The sequence below is a fragment of the Rhinoraja longicauda genome, chromosome 33, assembly GCF_053455715.1.
Source record: "Rhinoraja longicauda isolate Sanriku21f chromosome 33, sRhiLon1.1, whole genome shotgun sequence".
Lineage (NCBI taxonomy): Eukaryota > Metazoa > Chordata > Chondrichthyes > Rajiformes > Arhynchobatidae > Rhinoraja > Rhinoraja longicauda.
In genome coordinates this window covers 2,557,460-2,579,205 of record NC_135985.1, presented here as the reverse complement: position 1 = coordinate 2,579,205, position 21,746 = coordinate 2,557,460, and the positions used below count along the sequence as shown (strand labels likewise).

General features: G+C 44.4%; 1 protein-coding gene across 1 annotated transcript in view; it reads right to left on the bottom strand.

The window, feature by feature from the left end:
* Positions 1–2,314: 2,314 nt before the first annotated feature.
* Positions 2,315–21,746, bottom strand: part of rasef2 (RAS and EF-hand domain containing 2) — a 37,760-nt gene continuing 18,328 nt past the window's right edge. Inside the window, exons 6-17 of the mRNA XM_078427038.1 lie at positions 21,028–21,143; positions 18,649–18,717; positions 17,271–17,352; positions 15,013–15,077; positions 12,891–13,110; positions 10,692–10,811; positions 8,527–8,671; positions 7,239–7,320; positions 6,066–6,180; positions 4,519–4,638; positions 3,496–3,572; positions 2,315–2,746 (exon numbers count right to left, since the gene is read on the bottom strand). Of these exons, the coding sequence (XP_078283164.1) occupies positions 2,641–2,746; positions 3,496–3,572; positions 4,519–4,638; positions 6,066–6,180; positions 7,239–7,320; positions 8,527–8,671; positions 10,692–10,811; positions 12,891–13,110; positions 15,013–15,077; positions 17,271–17,352; positions 18,649–18,717; positions 21,028–21,143 (1,317 nt within the window). The 3' untranslated portion in view covers positions 2,315–2,640. The remainder of the gene's footprint in view (positions 2,747–3,495; positions 3,573–4,518; positions 4,639–6,065; positions 6,181–7,238; positions 7,321–8,526; positions 8,672–10,691; positions 10,812–12,890; positions 13,111–15,012; positions 15,078–17,270; positions 17,353–18,648; positions 18,718–21,027; positions 21,144–21,746) is intronic.

Below are 21,746 nucleotides of genomic sequence, written 5' to 3'. Positions count from 1 at the left end.
GTCGTGGAGAACAAGGGCCGGTAGGAGGGGGAACCGGGGTAATGCTTCCAGCGCAGGAGGTCGCCCCCTGGACACAAGATGGCCAGTAAGGAGAAGAGAGAATGACGACGGTTTGCAGGCCGAGGGGATTGGGAGCCTCTCCGATATAATGAACACGCGGGAATCCAGACTTTGAACTTGATGAAATGGCACCAAACATGGCAGCGTATGCATTATATGCAAAATGAATTTCACTGTAATGTTTAATTGCATACATGGCAATAAATATCCATTGAACCTGGCATCATGTTTGGTGTGGCCATTGTGGGCCTGTTCCTGAGCTGTACTGTTCTCGAGTAAGTAAGCTAATCTCTGTACTATAGCGTGCAGCATACCTTGTGTGCCAGTAGATGGAAGCAAATCAGCAAAAGTCTTCTTGTGTTGTTCAGGATGTGGGTGTTGGTTATAATCTGATCATTTGTTGTTCATTTAACTTATCATATATATCTACAGCCGGAAACAGGCCTTTTCGGCCCTCCAAGTCCGTGCCGCCCAGTGATCCCCGTACATTAACACTATCCTACACCCACTAGGGACAATTTTTACATTTACCCAGCCAATTAACCTACATACCTGTACATCTTTGGAGTGTGGGAGGAAACCGAAGATCTCGGAGAAAACCCACGCAGGTCACGGGGAGAACGTACAAACTCCTTACAGTGCAGCACCCGTAGTCAGGATCGAACCTGAGTCTCCGGCGCTGCATTCGCTGTAAAGCAGCAACTCTACCGCTGCGCTACCGTGCCGCCCTTGAGACGATGGTAGCCAAAAACAAACCTTCCTGAACTGCTTCAGTCCTCAGAATGCAGTTGGATAGTGCAAAGTTTAAACCCAAAGCCCATGGAATGGTAATATGTTTCCAAATCAGGATTGTGCCAACCTGGAGGGGTACCTGTAAGTGGGGGGTGATTCTCTACACCTGCTGTCCTTGTTTTTTATTTAGTGGTCGGTGGATTGGGAGAAGCTATTGAAGATGCCTGGGTCAATAACTACAGTGCATTTTGTCAACAGTACACATTATAACTGCTGTGTGATGGAGGGGAGGTTTCAGGTAGGTTTTGAAATACCATTCAAGTGGGCTGCTTTGCCCTGGACTATAGAATGTGCTGACATTTGTTGGAGATGGACTCATCCAGACAAGTGGAGAGTACTCCTGATTAATGCCTTGGAGAGGCAGGAGGCAAGTCACCCAGAGAGTTACCCGCTTGCTTTGGTACTTGACGTTTATCTGGATTATGGTCAGAGGCAAGGATGGCCACGCCAAACACTCGGTTATGATAATGTGTTTATTTAAATGTCAAGGTTAGGTAGTTAAGACCCTGTTGGAAATGGAGTCATGTCACAGAAGTGGCAGGTGATTATGTGCTACTCAAAAGCCTGCTCCAATATGGTTGTGTGCATGCTACGTGCACACATGAGCTGAATTGAAAATAAAATCAGAGATTGGGCAATTGTGATCTAACAGCCCCAGTTTGGCACCTATTCTTCTTCCCCTTCCCTGCCCTTATTTCATCTGGCTTCACAATTTGCAACTCTTCAATCCTTTTGTCTCTTTTTTCCAATACTGACCTCTGTCCAATATCCCCCCCCGTCAACCCATCAGCATCTGCAGTCTCATGTATCTCTATATGGATGGTAACTTCAAAATGGAAGATGTGCAAGAGGAGAGAATAAGGGCAATTACACTAATAGCATGACAATTAAAATTAGTGTACAGGTAAATCCTGGACTGAGCATTATATTTGGGGCCTGTGCACCTTAACATCGTGAAGCCCGCGGTCTCTGGTAAGAAGAGGCCGACTTGGGAGCTCCATGCCGCGGAGTTTCAATCCGTCCCGACGCGAGGGCCTCGGACAGTCGGCAGCAGCGACTGCGGACGGTTCAACAGCCCAGACCGCGGGTGAACACAGGAAGATGATTGAGTTTTATTACCTTAATCACAGTGAGGAATGTGGAATCCGCTGTGGTGGATGTTTATGTTAAATCTTATTTTATGTAGCGATGTGTCTTGATTTTTACTGTATTGCAACTCAAATTTCACTACCTTAATTGGTACATGTGACAATAAACTGATCTTGAAATTTAACATTTCAGATGAAAGGATATTGTTTGCCGAGAGATGCTGCCAGTCATGGGGCTATTTTTTAAACTCTGTTACCACTCGAGTAACTCAAACCCATTTCAACACTTGCTGCCAGAAGTGAATGTGCAGGTGGAAACAGTTGTCAAGAGTGATATCAACATTAAATTCAGATATTGTGATCAGTTTTATTTTGGATTCAAATCAGACAGCTGGCTTTGAACAGTTCAAGCCATTTCAAACATTCCTTCATTTTACAAAACTAGTTTACTTTTTACATTTAAAGTGTCAGATTTTATATTCATACAATGCCATCACAAAATAGAAAATAAGTGTGCTTCTGCTTAAATATGTACATTTATAAACCTGCTACCCTCAAATATACATTATTTGCCAAATATATTGGCGATAAAATCAAGATGCTCTCAAATGAGAGTAAAGGTTTGCAAAAAAGCTTTTTTTTTGCCTCACAAATCCCATGGATAGCCCAAGTTTAGTGAAAGACTGCAATTCACCAAGGCTTAGCTCGACACTTTACAGCAATTGTTCATCAATTTTTTCCCATCTGTTGGTAGAAGTTTCATCGCCGGTTCACTTTTCCTGATGCTTGCAATCTTTTTTGCTTCTCTGCAATGAGAAAGAAATGGTATTACGTGACAGATTGTGCAGATTTATCCAACCAACCTGACGACACCAGATTTCTATAATTGAAATTGCTTGGTGTGGACTGGCACTTCAGTTGGGAGAGGAAAAAAACTGAACTTGAGACTAGTTGAAGGATCTTCTATTCCCAGGCATGCTGAAGTCCAATTCCCTTTTGTCCCAAGGAAGGTTCTTCAACTAAGTCCATCTGGCTTGTCACAAGGGCTGGATTAAAATTTGACATACTACTGCTTGGATGTGTAATAACGTCATCTCTCCCCCTTCCTAGGAGTCTGACTGTCCCCGATCAAATTTTATCTCTATTTGCTTCGTTGTCACCTTTTCCCAGCTAACAATGATCTATTCTACATTTTCCTTGATCTGCATCTCTTTTGGTGTTTCGTTTTCACACCTTACCATTCCTCATCCGCACGTTTTTGGGATGTGAGAGGAAACTAGAGCAAAAGCCACATGGTCGCAGGGAGAACGTGCAAACTCCACACAGAGAGCAATTGAGGACTGAACCAGAGTCTCTGGCATTATAATGCAGCAGCTCTACCAGCTGTACTGCCCTAATGCATCTGTGGAGCCCCATGCCACCAATCAAGTGCCAAATAGAGAATTTTCCAAAATTAAAAATAATGGAGTCACTGCACAAATTTGCAACAGTTATACTACATATTGCTGCTAAAGTTTTACACTGGAGATATGTGCCAACTTAAAAACGACCTTACCTGGCCAGGTGCAGAACTGCTTCTACCACATTGGTCCCATCCTTTGCACTTGTTTCACAAAACAAAGCACTGTATGCCTAGAGAAAAGTGAGCACACAATTCACTTTGTATTCTACACAGTGCATCATCTTAATATAGGAAAGAGTTACAGAGATTAAAACAGCATGTAAACAGTCCATCTATCCAACTTGCCCACACCGACCAACATGCTCCAACTACACTAGTCCTACCTGCCCACATTTGCACCATATCCCTCTAAACCTATCCATGTACCATCTGTAATTAACCCAGAACATGCAAATGCAGAACAAAATGATAGAACATTCAATCATTATGAAAGCATTAAAAATATAACATAACAGCTCTTTAGAAAGATATTTTCCTTAGGAATACATAGGAAATAAGTGCAGGAGTAGGCCATTCGGCCCTTCAAGACAGCACCACCATTCAATGTGATCATGGCTGATCATTCAAAATCAGTACCCAGTTCCTGCCTTCTCCCCATATCCCTTGATTCTGCTAGCTCTAAGAGCTCTATCTAACTCTTGAATGCATCCAGTGAATCGGCCTCCACTGCCTTCTGAGGCAGAGAATTCCACAAATTCACAACTCTGGGTGAAAAAGATTTTCTTCATCTCAGTTCTAAATGGCCTACCCCTTATTCTTAAACTGTGACCCCTAGTTCTGGACTCCCCCAACATCGAGAACATGTTTCCTGCATCGAGTGTGCCCAATCCCTTAATAATTTTACATGTTTCTATAAGATACCCTCTCATCCTAAATTCCAGTGAACACAAGCCCAATCGTTCCATTCTTTCATCGTATGACAGTCCCACCATCCTGAGAATTAACCTCGTGAACCAACGCTGCACTCCCTCAATAGCAAGAATGTCCTTCCTCAAATTAGGTAGTTATATCTACCTGATCTGCATTAAAGAGAAATTGTACGATTTAATTTTGCATAATTATTAAAAAGAATAATGAGAAATTAAATGCATGTACAAAGTGTAGGACAATTCATACCATAGCTAGCTTCTCTCCATGGGCAGTCAATACAGCACCTTGCTGTGTTTGAGGCTTCTCGTTTCTTAAATCAATTTTATTCCCGATTAAGATGATTGGTATTGGACCATCAGTGGAATTCTGAAAAGGATAGTATTTTGTTGTTATTTTGCTTAGCAAAGGGTGATTTAGCAATAATGTACAGCAAAATGCAAATTACAGACACCTTGGGGACAGGCATCTACTGTCATTACTTTAGAGATACAGCACGGAAACAGGCCCTTCAGCCCACCGAGATGAGAAAACATTTCTTCACACAGAGTGGTGAATCTGTGGAATTCTTTGCCACAGAAGGTAGTTGAGGCCAGTTCATTGGCTATATTTAAGAGGGAGTTAGATGTGGCCCTTGTGGCTAAAGGGATCGGGGGGTATGGAGAGAAGGCAGGTACGGGATACTGAGTTGGATGATCAGCCATGATCATATTGAATGGCGGTGCAGGCTCGAAGGGCCGAATGACCTACTCCTGCACCTATTTTCTATGTTTTTAACCAGTGATCATTCCATACACTATCCGACTCATTAGGGACAATTTACAATTTTACACAGGCCGATTAGCCTACAAACCTGCTCATCTTTGGAGTGTATGGGAGGAAACTGGAGCACGCGGAGAAAGCCCACGCAGTCACATGGAGAACGTACAAACTCCGTAGACAGCCCACTCCTGTGCCCACTCAGGCAGCGAGTTCCAGATTCTAATTTTCCCCAATTAAGTTTTCTCATTGCGGTTCCCCACAAAATCAAACACCACCCCCCCACTCCAAACCCACGGCCTTTTGTTTTGGTCACCTCTGCAGTGGAGAAATGGTTGCTATTTACCCTCAATAGTTCTGCATATAAGACCACAAGACATAGGAGCAGAATTAGGCCATTCAGCCATTCAATATTAGCTGATCTATTTTTCCGCAAAAATGAATTAAAGGTGTGTTGGGTAGCTGATACGGTTAATATCCAATATTTCAGAAAAACTGCCGGACTGGCACTAAAGTCCCGACTGCGAGACATATTGACAAAGTTTACTGTTTTGGAGAAACAAAGAACTGCACATGCTGATTAATCCACAGAAGGACACAAAATGCTGGAGTACATCAACAGGTCAGGCAGCACCTCTGGAGAACATGGAAAGGTAATGTTTCAGGTTGAAACCCTTCTCCAGTCCCCATGTTCTCCAGAGATGCTGCCTGACCTGCTGAGTCCTTTAGCGCTCTGTGTCCTTTACTGTTTAGGATCTGGTAGTGCTGAAGTAAGGCTTTGAAGTACCGCAAAAGTTGCAGAAAGGCAGAGATTGAACATCCAATTGAGCCCGAACACCCGATAGAGATCGATCAAACAACCCCAGAAGATGTCAATGGAGAGGCAAGTGTTGACCAGGACACCAACAATGCTGTTATCCACTTGGCAAGAGATTTGTCTTCACCCAATGTGGATGGGGTTCAAAAATGCAGCATGGTAAAAATGCGAAGACGTTTCAAGCAGAATGAGAAGCACGGACAAGCAGTTTGAATTGTACCTTAATCTCATCGATCCATTCCCGGACATTCAAGAAACTGATCTCCGAAGTCACATCATACAGTAGTAAAACACCGTGAGCTTTTCGGAAATAAGACTTTGCAATGCTGCGAAACCTAGGTGTGGAGAAGAGGAGGAACGTGCGTCATTAATAAGGATGTGAAATTATACAGGTTCATATTTTAGTATTATTAATTTCTATTCTATTAATTTAATGTTTTTATATTTAACTGTATAGTTAAAGCTTATAATAAAGAGGGCAAGGCAGCACGGCGGTAGAGTTGCCGCCTCACGGTGCCAGAGACCCAGGTTCGATCCTGACTACGGGTGTTGTCTGTGCAGTGCTTGCATGTTCTCCCTGTGACCGCGAGGGTTTTCCCCGAGTGCTCTGGATTCTTCCTACATCCTATAGCCGTGTGGGTTTGTAGGTTGATTGGCTTCTGTAAATTGCCCCCCTAGTGTGCAGGGAGTGGATGAGAAAGCGGGATAACATAGAACTAGTGTGAGCGGGAGATCAATGATCAGCGTCGATTCGGTGGGCTGAAAGACCTGTACCAATGCTGTATCCCTAAACGAAACATTAACCCTTTAACTCGTTGCATCCTCACTCTTCGCATAGCTAAGATAACGACACTGATATCTCGAAACCTTGTAAGAATAAAGTACAAGATCAGGTAAAATCCATCTACACTTCACACTGCCTCAGCTGGGCCACCAACATCATCTAAGACCAGTCTCACCCCGCTCACTCCCTCTTCACCCATCAGGGAAAAGGTACAGAAGTATGAAAACGCACACCTCCAGATTCAGGGACAGTTTCTTCCCAGCTGTTATCAGGCAACTGAATCAACAACTAGAGTGAGGTGCTGAGCTACCATCTATCTCATTGGAGACCATCTGACCATCTTTAATCGGACTTTATCTTGCACTAAATGTTATTCTCTTTATACTGTATCTCAACAATGTGGATGCCTTGATTGTAATCATGTATAATCTTTCCGCTGACTGGATAGCATGCAACAAAAAGTTTATCACTGGACCTCGGTACTCATGACAATAAAATAAATCCTAAACTAAAAGTGATTTTCAGTGGCGCATTGTTTTGAGGTCTGTCCTAAACCAAGGCTTCAAATAGAGAAACAAATATTTCCTGGTTTCACACAGTCTGCCTTACCTCTCTTGACCGGCAGTGTCCCAGATCTGTAACGTGGCGCGTTCTCCATCGACCAACAGCCTCTTCATTTGGAAGTCAACTCCTGGAAACAGATGACAAGTTTCACTAGGATCGGAACTTTTGAAAGAATAACCACAGTTAAATAAATCTACAGTCATTAGCATGACCCAGCGTACAGGGGAAAGCATACTCTCTTTGTTCTATCCCGACTACGGGTGCTGTCTGTACAGAGTTTGCCCGTTCTCTCTGTGACCCCGTGGGTTTTCTCTGGGTGCTCCGGTTTCCTCCCACATCCCAAAGACATGGGGTTTGCAGGTTAATTGGCCTGTGCAATGTGCCCCTAGTGTGTAAGGAGTGGATGAGAGAGTGGGATAATATAGAACTAGTATGAATGGGTGATCAATGGTAGGCCAATAAAAACCAGTCAATGACCACTTTAAAAATACTCAATGACTTAGCCTCAGCTGGCTGAGGCAATGCAGCACTGTAGATGACGAAATCTTAAGTCAAACAAATTGCTGGAGAAATGGAATGGATCAGGGTGCATCAGAGAAGGTAGTGGACAGGCAACGTTTCCAGTCTGAAAGGTCCAGAGCCGAAACATCACTTATTCATTCCCTCTACAGATGCTGCCTGATTTCCTCCAGAACTTGGGTTATATCATTTAGTGTAGAGATACAGCATGGCAACAAGCCCTTCAGCCCACCGAGTCCGCACCAACCAGCGATCCCCGCACATTAACACTATCCCAGGGACAATTTTGACATTTACACCAAGCTAATTAGCCTACAGATCTGTACGTCTTTGGAGTGTGGAAAGAAACCGAAAATCTCGGAGAAAACCCACGCAGTCACAGGGAGAACGAACAAACTCCCTATATATAGCACCCGTAGTCGGGATCAAACCCCAGTATCTGGCGCTGAGAGGCAATAGCTCTACCGCTGAACCACAAGTCCTTCCCAATAAACAGGTTGAAATCAATCCCACTTCCCGAGATCTCATTTTCACCCAACAAACCGCTAATGGCTTGTTTCCTTTATCGTTACTTTTTTGCATATCTTTCATTCATTGTTCTTTATCGCCCTACATCATCTTCTATTCTCTCGTCTCCTTTTTCCCTGACTCTCAGTCTGAAGAAGGGTCTCGACCAGAAACGCCACCCATTCCTTCTCTCCAGAGATGCTGCCTGTCCCGCTGAGTTACTCCAACATTTTGTGTCAATCTTCCCATGAGATCACATTCATTAAGGACATAGGGCCAGGCAGCAAGCTGCATGCAGTCAGCTCACCCAATGTGGTCTGAATGTGTCCTTTGAATTCGTTCATACACAAACGTAGCAAGAAGCTGGATTTGCCCGAACCCGCATCTCCTGCAAGGACAAGTCTGTAGAGTGGTCCATCTCCGCGGACGTCATCACCCACAAAACCTACCGTCTGAAAACAAGATTAAAAATGAACATAATGTAATTTAAAAAAAAGAACTGCAGATGCTGGTTTATACCAGAATGCTGGAGTAACTCAGTAGGTCAGGCAGCATCACTGAGAACATGGATAGATGATGTCTTGGGTTGAGACCCTTACTCAGATTGATTGTGTGAGAGGGGTGGGGGGAAATGGAAGTGAGAAAGCGAGGGAGCTTTCAGTGAACTACCCCAATCAGCTTCTGTCGTTCATCCTTAGCCAGATCTGTGTCTAGGGTGGCAAAGCAGTAGAGTTGCTGCCTCACAGTGCCAGAGGCCCAGCTTCCATCCCGACTACGGGTGCTGTCTGTATGGAGTTTGTACGTTCTCCCTGTGACCGCGTGGGTTTTCTCTGGGCGCTCCCAATCCATTGGGAGAATTGGTCATTGTTATCAACTGTCTAAAATTTTGGAGAAACAGCAAAATCTACTTGTTGCGGATTCAAGGGCATCAGGTTTAATTAAAACATCTACAATTTTTCACATTTGCCAGTTCAGCAATTAACTACACAATTCAGCTAACAAATGGCTCTGCATAATTTGTTTTAAATCATCTAGTAATTCCAGAAAAAGTTAATCAGAAGTGGCAATCTAAGCATTAAAACTCCTGTGTTCCATTAGTGCAATTCTCAATTGTATTAATCAAATTACAGCTATCTTGAGGATATCAAAATTTAAAGGCAATTTAATTGCACTATCCCATTGAGAGAGTCTGAAGATGGGTCCTGACCTGAAACGTCACCTATCCACGTTCTCCAGAGATATTGCCTGACCCGCTGAGTTACTCCAGCACTTTGTGTTCTATGTAGAGCGAAACAGCCGAGAAACTTATACTTCAAATTCCATACAAGTAATCCCATATATTTTCAGCTTTAAATGTTGCTTTATAAGAAACAGTGTGTAAAAACATTTTATTTGCAGTTGCTTTAGAGCATCTATATACTAAAACTCTCGTTTGTTATCTTGTTTGTGACTGAACTTCAGCCAAAACGGTACACGATAGCGCAACAATTTTAGGCCCACCTTACTCACCATTGTCACTTTAGTGATAATGCAAGTAGGTTTTTATTGAAATTGGTGTTATATTTTTTAAGTTATTCACATTTGTAAGTTTAAAAGGAGGGGAGGGGGAGGGGAGGAGGGAGGGAGGGGGGAAGGGGGGAGTGGGGAAGGGAGGGGGGGTTGAGGAGAGAGGGGAGTGGGGGAGGACAGGGTGCTGCACCATTGCAGGAGAGGTTTGGGCCCAACGGGTCCACTTGGTCTAGTAACAACTAAAAATGAAGAAACAAACATGCATGCCTTCACAAAGGAGACTCTGAGCTGGCAATGAGATGCCTTGGTCAATCTACGGAGCTGAAACCATCTGGGATAATAGTGGTTATCAGTCAGAGAGTTGTAAATCTGTGGAATTCTCTGTCTCAGAAGGCAGTGGAGGCCAATTCTCTGAATGCATTCAAGAGAGAGCTGGATAGAGCTCTTAAGGATAGCGGAGTCAGGGGGTATGGGGAGAAGGCAGGAACGGGGTACTGATTGAGAATGATCAGTCATGTTCACATTGAATGGCGGTGCTGGCTCGAAGGGCCGAATGGCCTCCTCCTGCACCTATTGTCTATTGTATAGAAGTCAACTCTTGTCATCCTTCTCACATCCCACTCCCTCCTCAACTCCCACCCAGCGAGAGGAAACACCCACTGAGCGGCACGGTGGCACAGCAGTAGGGTTGCTGCCTTACAGCGCTTTCAGCACCGGAGACCCGGGTTCGATCCCGACTACGGGTGCTGTCTGTACGGAGCTTGTACGTTCCCCCATGACCGCGTGGGTTTTCTCCAAGATCTTCGGTTTCCTCCCACACTCCAAAGACCTACAGGTATGTAGGTTAATTGGCTTGGTATAAATGTAAAAAAATAATTGTTCCTAGTGTGTGTAGGATAGTGTTAATGTGCGGGGATATTAGAGTGGAGAACATGTTGCTTGTGGTTACTGTCGTGACGTTACCTTGGGTGTGAATGCTGGCAGGCGTCTCCGGGAAGACGCGGTCGAGCTGCAGCGGCTGACAGGTCTGGATGGTTTCCAGCTTCCGGCTACTCCGTCCACCTCCGTCCTCACCTCTGGCATCTGATAGAAACACAGCCAGACAGTAAATTCACTGCTATTCACCAACACAAACCATAAGAGGTGAATGTCGTCCATTACTGTACACTGCGTGTAAATGAAATACTTAAAATTCCCGATAATTTCTGACTTTAAAATTCCCACCAATTTCGTTTGGTTTATTAATGTCACATGCACCAAGGTGCAGCAAAATGGTTTTTTGTGTTATCCAGTCATTATTTTACACACACCCACATACATACAAACACAGAAATGTGTATATATATATACACACACACACACATATATACACCGATGAGCCAAAACATTATGACCCAATGACCCAAAACATTATGACCAACTGCCTAATATGCTGTTGGTCCTCTGTGTGCAGCCCCATACGCAGCAGGGTGCGATGTGACACAATCCTCCTGTGATCACCATTAAATTTTTCTGTGACTTGTGCCACAGTAGACCTTCTGTCGGTTCGGACCAAACGGGATAGCCTTCGTTGCCCTCGAGCATCGATGAGCCTTGGGCGCCCAACACCCTGTCGCCGGTTTGTGGTTTGTCCCTCCTCGGACCATTGTCGGTAGGTACTCACCACTGCTGACCGGGAGCACACCACAAGCTTATCGTTTCAAAGAAGCTCTGACCCAGTCGTCTGATCATAACAATTTGGCCCTCGTCAAAGTCTTTACTCCTGCTCATTTCTCCTGCATCCAACACATCAACTTCAAGAACTGACTGTTCACTTGCTGCCTAATATATCCCACCCCTTGACAGGTGCCATTGTAACAAGATAATGTTATTCACTTCACCTGTCAGTGGTCATAATGTTTTGGCTCATCGGTGTATATATACACATACACACACGCACCTCTGACAGCTCATTCCAGATTAGACTATTGTCGAGTGAAAGAGTTACTCCCAAGGTTTTTCTTAAATCTCTCCCCTCTCATCTTAAGCCCATGTCCTTTAGTTTTAGAATCCTCTCTGCTGGAAAAAAGACAGTCTTCACACAACGTACAGCAAGTAAACCAACGGCCAGATTAGGCCGTGGAGTTTGAATCATGAAACCAAACACAGCAATAGCTTCAAAATGTCAACATTTAATTGAGAACCACAACAAAATACAGATGAATAATTGGACTTGGGAGTAAAGAGCCGGTGGTGGGTTCTCTTTTTAATTGTGGTTGGACATGTTACATTCCTGTCTCTCACCATTCATTTAATCTCTGTGGAAATGTACATTCTTGAGCACTCTCTCATTGTGGGATATTCTGCAATCAAACACAAGCTGATTGTGACTGCATTGCACAACCAGTCCACCTACCGGGAAGCACACTATTAATTTTCTGGTTTGGAGTTACTGGGGTCGGTTGTCAGAATTCTATGGCAGATTATAGAGAGGAATGTGGAATAGCAGGTTTACACCAGCAGGAGTCCTTAGCGAAAGAGGTGGTAGGAGACGGGTGATGGTCAAAACTACGTTTGTGGAATCTCCCGGTGTGCTGTGGCCATACCAGGACTCCAGGCCTGCCCCGCCCGCCTGCCACAGAGATATCCCACGCGGTCACGGGGAGAACGTACAAACTCCGTACAGACAGCACCAGTGGTCAGGATCCAACCCGGGTCTCTGGCGCTGAAAGCCAGCAGCTCTACCGCTGCGCCACCGTGCCGCCATTCTTGTACGGCATATCGTCACAGTCGTCTGAAGAATTGTGCTCAGCTCAAAATCAGTATGATTTTTGTGTATGAAGGAACTGCAGATGCTGGTTTAAACCGAAGAGAGACACAAAATGCTGGAGTAACTCAGCGGGACAGGCAGCATCTCTGGAGAGAAGGAATGGGTGACGTTTCGGGTACGAAGGGTCTCGACACGAAACGTCACCAATTCTTTCTCTCCAGAGAGGCTGCCTGCCCTGCTGAATTACTCCGGCATTTTGTATCAAAACTATGATTTTAATGGATTGTATGTAAAACAAGGAATTTCACTGTACATAGGTACAAGTGACAATAGAGTATCATCAGCATCATTACATGAACCATCGTCAGTCACTTGTGGTCTAGAAATGAAAGCCTCTGGGCAGGTCCACTCACCTCTGCATCGGACGCCACGTACGAGTAACTATAGTGCATCGTTTCACGGGAGTCATCACTGCGATCGCTGTCATACTCATCCGAGGAATAATCAGCGGCACCCTGGATCGTAGGCACACCATTGTCCAGGTATCGGTCGGCCCAGTTTGCTACTGCCGAGATTCTGTGCCTGGATACATCATGATTCAAAATCATGGAGTCAGCATCACCATTGGACACACTACAAGGAATTGCACAGAATACACAGCATGGAAACAGGTTGTTCAGTCCAATTAACCTGGACTTTTAGTTCAGAGATACAGTGCTGAAACAGGCCCTTTGGCCCATCGAGTCCATGCTGGCCTGCGATCACCCCGCACACTGGGAAAATAACTGCAGATGCTGGTACAAATCGAAGGTATCACAAAATGCTGGAGTAACTCAGCGGGTCAGGCAGCATCTCAGGAGAGTCTGAAGAAGGGTCTCGGCCCAAAACGTCACCCATTCCTTCTTTCCCGAGATGCTGCCTGACCCGCTGAGTTACTCTGGCATTTTGTGATACCCCATACATTAGCACCATCCTCCACATTAGGGACATTTTACAAATGTTACCGATGTCAAAACAACCTACAAACCTGTGCGTCTTTGGAGTGTGGGAGGAAACCAGAGCACCCGGAGAAAATCGACAGGGAGAACGTACAAACTCCATACAGACAGCATCCATGGTCAGGATTGAACCTGGGTCTCTGGTACTGTAAGGCAGCAACTCTACCGCTACACCATCGTGCCGTCCCCAATCTTAAAACTCCTTATAATGCTACATATTCCAGTCTAGTTTCTTATTGGAAGTATCCAAATATTTACTTCCTGTAGCAATAGGCTACCAAACTAACCAGTGAACAATATCTCCTCACAACCTAAATGGATCTCTCCATGCCTACCTTGTTCAAATCATTTACACTTTATACAGGGTTCAGTTTAATTTATCATCACGTGTACTGAGGTATAGTGAAAAACTTTTTGTTGTGTGTTATCCATTTAGCAGAAAGACAATACATGATTACAATCGATCATTTACAGTATATAGAGACATGGGCCATCAAAGAGGTAGATAGTAGTTCAGCTCTGCTCTCTGGTTGTGGTAGGATGCTTCAGTTGGCTGATAACAGCTGGGAAGAAACTGTCCCTGAATCTGGTGTTGTGTGTTTTCACACTTCCATACCTTCTGGCTGATGGGCGAGGGGGGAAGAGGGAGTGGCCAGGGTGTGACTCATCCTTGATGATGCTGCTGGCCTTGCCGAGACAGCGCGAGGTGTAGATGGAGTCAATGGAAGGGAGGGTTGGTTTCTGTGGGCTGGGCGGTGTCCACAATTCACTGCAATTTCTTGCTGTCTTGGACGGAGCTGTTCCCAAACCAAGCTGTGATGCATCCTGATAAAATGCTCTCTCTGGTGCATCTGTAGAAGTTGGTGAGAGTTGTAGGGGGACATGCCAAACCTCCTAAGCCTTCTAAGGAAGTAGAGGCATTGCTTTGCTTTCTTGGTCGTTGCTCTGATATGGGTGGTCCAGAAATTGTTGGTGACATCGACTCCTAGGTATTTGAATTCCTAGAAATTTGAGAACTTTGTATTCACTTTTCCAGGGTTTTGCAGACCAGACGTGTACAAGATGAGAAGAATAGATAGGATAAATGTACAGGGTATTTCACCCAGACTATGGGGAAATGAAGAACCAGAGCCCATAGGTTTTTTGGTGGGGGCAGAGAAGGATCAATAGGAACCTAAGATACAACCATTTCGCACAGAAGCTGATGGGCGTATGGAATGAGCTGCCAGAAGAGGTGGTTACTGCAGCTTCTATCACAACATTTAAGAAACATTTAGACAGGTACATGGAGAGGATAGGTTTAGAGGGATATGGGCCAAACGCAGGGAGATGGGACTAGTGTAGATTGGGCACTTTGGTAAGCATGGGCATGTTGGTCCGAAGGGCCTATTTCAACACTATGACTGACTATTGTGATTGTGAAACCAGGCAAATACCAAGATCATTCAACAATTGAACTAGTATTGTCGACAGACCCCATGCTGGTTGAGGCATTTTAATCTTAGTGTCCACATGTCCAATGTTTTATTTTGCATACCTGTTGTAATTCATTGCCTCCAAACCATTTGATTCTTCTTTCACGTCTGGTTCAATTAGGGAATGCTGGGGACAAGAGAAACAGCCCATGAGTAAATACTGCAAATATCATTTTCCAAAACCTGGGCAATGACAATTATTCTTCAATCCCAGGCTTCACAGACCTTTTTTCATCAATTTTCAGATGACTGAACAGCTTAACATCTGCTAACAAACTCAGTGGTTCAGATCAATTTTACCATTCAAAATCCACGATCCAGTCTTTACATTGCATCCTGTCTAATCAGATGCCATGTGTCTTTACACCATTTTAGCTGTCATAAAATATCCATCTAATTACTGCTAAACAGTTATAGGCACATATTGGGAATACTCAGTCTACCATTTCTAACAACTTTTAATTGGCTCTTTTTAACCATAGATTCCATTGGTTTTTGTAATCGGCATCAATAGACTACATCATATCTAAAAAAAATACATACTGCTTGACCATGGTCTAAAACACAGGTTTATGCCATTAAAATCCCTCATCAATTGAGCTGCAACCATCCTGAATTAGAGACATTGGGGGTGTAAACCCAGGTAGCATGATGGCGGAGCGGGCAGAGCCCAGAGACATGGGTTTGATCTTGACTACGGGTGTTGTCTGTATGGGGTTTGTATGATCTCCCTGTGACTGCATGGGTTTCCTCCAGTTGCTCTGGTTTCCTCCCACATTCCACAGATGTGCAGGTTTGTGGGTTAACTGGCCTCTGTAAATTGGCCCCAGTGTGTAGGATACAAAAGTGGGATAACAAAGAACTAGTGTACGAGGTGATCCTTGGTCTGCAGGGAACCTCAAGAACAAAATCCTGAAACTTCCAACAGCCAAGGACTAAGATTATCTGTGTAGGAAGGAACTGCAGATGCTGGTTTAAACCAAATATAGACACAAAATGCTGGAGTAACTCAGCGGGACAGGCAGCATCTCTGGGGAGAAGGAATGGGTGACATTTCGAGTCGAGACCCTTCTTCAGACTAGTTAGGGAAAAGGGAAACGAGAGATATAGATGATGATGTGGAGAGATAAAGAACAATGAATGAAAGATATGCAAAAAAAGTAACGGTGATAAAGGAAGCAGGCCACTGTTTGCTGTTTGTTGGGTGAAAACGAGAACCTGGTGCGACTTGGGTGGGGGAGAGATAGAGAGAGAGGGAATGCCGGGGTTACTTGACGTTAGAGAGATCTATTGGCCCTATATTATCTATAGACACCTTATCATGTAAATGGCACGCAACAGAAGCTTTTCACTGTACCTCGGTACACGTGACAATTAACTAAACTGCAGTGTCCAACGTAGTATCTCACCAGGACAAGTCGGGAAAGGCAAGATAATTATTTCTCACTCGTGATGGCCACATCACAAGAAAATTAACAAATTAATAGATAACTTTAAGGTTGTCTGCAGACAAAAAAAACACCACAGGGATTCCAATACACGGAATTAAATTTTGTATTTAATTACAAGATATTTAATGTAGTTAAATTATATTTAAAGATTATATAATGTATTTAATCGTCCAGGGTGGCGCAGCGGTAGAGTTGCTGCCTCACAGCGCCAGAAACCCGGGTTCGATCCTGACTACAGGTGCTTATTCACAAAATGCTGGAGTAACTCAGCAGGTCAGGCAGCATCTCGGGAGAGAAGGAATGGGTGACGTTTCGGGTCGAGACCCTTCTTCAGACTGATGTCAGGGGGGCGGAATAAAGGAAGGATATAGGTGGAGACAGGAAGATAGAGGGAGATCTGGGAAGGTGGAGGGGAAGAGAGGGACAGAGGAACTATCTAAAGTTGGAGAAGTCGACCGTGCTGTCTATACCGAGTTTGTACGTTCTCCCCGTGACCTGCGTGGGCTTTCTCCGGGTGCTGCGGTTCTCCCCCACACTCCAAAGACGTACAGGTTTGTAGCTTAAATGGCTTGATAGAATTATAAATTGTCCTTTGTGTATGTAGGATAGTGTTGGCATGCGGGGATCGCTGGTAGGCACGGGGTCGGTGGGGCAAAAGGCTTGTTTCCACGCTGTATCTCTAAACTAAAGTACCAAGCTTCAGAAGGCATCTTGGGGATCACAGTCTCTAAAGTGACACTACCCAGGCAGGTGCAAAGTGCTTCATCATATTTCTGATTTTTGCCTTGTTGGAAGGTCAGAAAGAGTAGTGATCTTTACTGCCCGAAAAAAAAGTCAATTTCCCAAAGGATTTTACTTTAGAAACTTACCTTCTTTTCATTTGTGCTGTGACTCGTTTCCAAAGCACTTCTTAATCCATTATTGCTATCGTAAAGGGCCTTATTAGCTTCTCTAAGAAAATAGAAGGAATGGTGAATAAGGGAACATAAACAACAACCTAACTTAGTCAAAAAACCCTTTGGGGAAGAAAGCCAACAACAGCAATTTACATTTATGTCAAATCTAAACATCACCAAATCAAAACCCCCTTCATAGATTCTGTTGCGTTTTTACAGCATTTTTCATTTTTAGAAACATAGACAATAGGTGCAGGAGTAGGCCATTGGGCCCTTCAAGCCAGCACCACCATTCCATATGATCATGGCTGATCGTCAAAAATCAGTACCCCATTTCTGCTTTCTCCCCATATCCCTTGATTCCGTTAGCCCTAAGAGCTAAATCTAACTCGCTCTTGAAAACATCCAGTGAGTTGGCCTCCACTGCCTTCCTCTCCAGAGATGCTGCCTGACCCGCTGAGATACTTTGTGTCCATCTCATGTTTGAAGGGAATGTGGGAACCGAGGTCTGGTGAATGACAAAGGAGAACGAAAACTGGGATCCCGTGTACCGGAGATCGGTACGATGCATGCATTACCAATCCAGATTCCGCACCAGGTTTCTGAATGGCTGGACAGTGGATTGTCACGGTTTTACTGGCCATACTGTTGCGGAACTGGCATATGAAGAAAGAATGGGTCGACTGGGCTTGTATTCACTGGAATTTAAAAGAATGGGAGGGAATCTTATAGAAACATATACAATTCTTAAGGCTAGATGTAGGAAAAATCTTCCCCATGTGGGAGAGTCCAGAACCAGGGGTCACAGTTTAAGAATAAGTGGTAGGCCATTTGAGGAAGATGAGGAAAAACCTTTTCACCCAGAGAGTTGTGAATCTGTGGAATTCTCTGCCACAGAAGGCAATGGAGGCCAATTCACTGGATGGTTTCAAGTGAGAGTTAGATTTAGCTTTTAGGGCTAACGGAATCAAGGGAATCAAGAGCTATATAGAGCTCTTAAAGATAGCAGAGTCAGGGGGTATGGGGAGAAGGCAGGAACGGGGAACTGATTGAGAATGATCAGCCATGATCACATTGAATGGCGGTGCTGGCTCGAAGGGCCGAATGGCCTACTCCTGCACCTATTGTCTATTGATATGCAGAAAAGTGAAATGAACGAGGTACTGAGTTTGGATGATCAGCCATGATCATATTGAATGGCGGTGCTAGCTCGAAGGGCTGCTGGCTCGAAGGGCTGAATGGCCTACTCCTGCAACTATTTTCTATGTTTCTATATCCAAGACTTGAACTTATAGCCCTTGAACGTTTCTAAGTTGAAATTAGATTTGAAGAAAAAGTAAAAACAACTCACTGAAGCATCCGTATCTGACTTGTGGAGATGTCGTTCTCTTCTGATAGTTTCTTTATAACTTCTTTTGTCCTGGTTTGGGAAGATAGAAATATTAAAGAAAAAAAACTTGCAATTTTTTTTTTTACATTAACTCCAGCTCTTTTGAGTCGGCTTCTGACAAATCAATTTTAGTTTAGAGATACAGTGCGGAAACAGGCCCTTCGGTCCACCGAGTCCTCACCGACCAACGATCCCCGCACATTAACACTATCCTACGCACACTAGGGACAATTTACATATGCACCAAGTCAATTAACCTACGTCAGTACGTCTTTGGAGTGTGGGAGGAAACCGATGATCTCAGAGAAAACCCACGCTGTCACGGGGAGAACGTACAAACTCCGTACAGACGGCACACATGGTCGGGATCGAAGCAGCAACTCTACCGCTGCACCATCGCGGCAGTCCACAATTATACTCAAGTTACAGAAACCAGAGCTTTCTCCAAGGATATTGCCAGTAGGTCACTAGAAATCATTTGTTTTGGCCTTGCACTTTGTATCCTTTCTCCAAAAGCAAGTACAAACAGAAACTCTGTACAACAATATACAGGGTCTTTGATACTGTAAGATGACTCGATCAGCTCAATAGGCACTGACAAGGGATGGTATTTTAAACAGGTGACTGATAGCACTGCGCGGAGAGATAGACTGGAAGCATGAAGAGGGATTTGACAACGATCCGATACAATAGAACTGTATTTGTCCCAGGAGGGAAATTGATCTGCCAACAGTCATAAAATATAAGATACATGAAACATGAAATTATAGTATCGAGTGGAAAGGATTGGGGATGTGCAAAGATTGGGGAGGGAGGGGGGGGGGGGGCGGGGAGGGGAGTCAGTCTACCCCACGACAGAAGGGAGAGGAGTTGCACAGTTTGATAGCCACATGGAAGAAGGATCTCCTGTGTCGTTCTGTGCTGCATCTTGGTGGGACCAGTCTGTTGCTGAAGGTGCTCCTCAGGTTGACCGGTGTGTCATGGAAGGGGTGAGCTGAGTCCAGATGAGGGCAGATGTGGTCTTTGAGAGCCACACAGAGCATACAGCACAGAAACAGGCCCCTCAAGTGAGCACACATCAATCATCAGGCACCCATTTACACTAATCTCGGAGTTTGTACGTTTTCCCTGTGACCTGTGTGGGTTTTCTCCGGGTGCTCCGGTTTCCTCCCACACTCCAAGGACTTACAGGTTTGTAGGATAATTGGCTTCGGTAAAATTGCAAATAGTCCCTAGTGTGTAAGATAGTTTTGGTGTACGGGGATCGCTGGTCGGTGCAGACTCAGTGGGCCCAAGGGTCTGTTTCCGTGCTGTATCTCTAAACTAACCTAAATGAGAGACATTTTACAGCAGCTGATTAAGCTACCAACCCCAATGTCATTAGGGGAACGCCAGAGCACCCAGAGGAGATGTACACGGCGTAAGAAAGTGCGAATGGCACAGCTACATCACGAGAGGTCAGGACTGAGTGCAAGGCAGCAGCTTCACTAACTGTGCCACAGACACAGGGGAGGTTGGATATGCACAAGAGACCAGACCAGAGGACATAGGTTTAAGGCAAGGGGGGAAAGATTTAATGGGAACCCGAGCGTAACTTTTTCTTTTTACATACACAAAAGGTGGTGGGTGTATGGAACGAGCTGCCAGAGGAGGTAGTTGATGCAGGTACTATCAATAACAGCATTAGCCAGTGCTGGAAACTGGGGCAGATGTAAGGACGGCCACACAAGTCCCTATATAAGCACCGACATCAGCTCTATCCCATTCTAATTGTAACACATTGGAGACTGACATTATTCCAAGAATGAGTGGGTTAGCTTATGATGAGTATTTGACAGCCCTGGGCCTGCACTCACTGCAGATGGTTGAGTAGGAACCTCATTGAAACTCACAGAATAATGAGAGGCAAAGATAGAGTGGATGTGGAGAGGATGTTTCCACTGGTGGGGAGTCTAGGACCAGAGGTCACAGCCTCAGAATTAAAGGGCTCTCTTTTAGAAAGGAGGTGAGGAGGAACTTCTTTAGTCAGAGGGTAGTTAATCTGTGGAACTCATGGCCACAGAGGGCAGTGGAGGACAAGTCAGTGGATATTTTTAAGGCAGAGAGTCAAATTCTTGATTAGAACGGATGTCAAGGGTTATGGGGAGAAGGCAGGAAAATGGGATTAGGAGGCAGAGATCAGCCATGATTGAATGGAGGAGTAGACTTGATGGGCCAAATGGCCTAATTCTACTCCTAGAACTTGTGAATATTCCAGAATGAATATAATGGACAGATGGATTTAAAAAATCAGCAACAAAACGTTGCAGAATGGATTTGATATCTGAATTCTTTATTTACCGACTCCGATCGAGGTGATGATCAGAAAGTTCATTTTTGACTTTGTCCAACGAGGCTTCGAGAATAGAAACGCCTGTATGGCTCTTCAGAAGGGAACTTCTCAAGTGCTCGTTTTCCTACGGTAAAACAAAGATATAGTTATGGAACAAAGCGCTGCTAACTGCCCAGTACTCCTCAGCCACATGGTCCTCTTGCAGGGGCCCTTATCAAACACCCTCATCTTTCACGTTTCACGTCAAAATAGACTTTATTCAAGTAAATATATACAATACAGGATAGACCCAAAGTGCTGGAGTAACTCAGCGGGACAACACCATCTCAGCTCTTTTTTGCTCAGGTTTATTTTCACCCACATGTTTAGACCGTAATGTTGTACCCTTATTGTTTTGATGTGGTTATGCTTTATTCTTAATTGTTAACTGTATGTTTGTGTTGTCATTTGTGAGTGGAGCGCCAAGGCACATTCCTTGTATATGCACATACTTGGCCAATAAACTTATTCATTCATTCATGTTTCCACAACTGCACAAAGTGTACATTTTGACTAAAATTATAATTGACTGATTGGCATATAATAGTTTAGATTAGCTTAATTTAATTTAATTTAATTTAGAGATACAGCATGGAAACAGGCCCTTCGCCTACCAGTTCAGTTTATTGTCACGTGTACCGAGGTACAGCAAAAAGCTTTTGTTGCGTGCCAACCAGTCAGCGGAAAC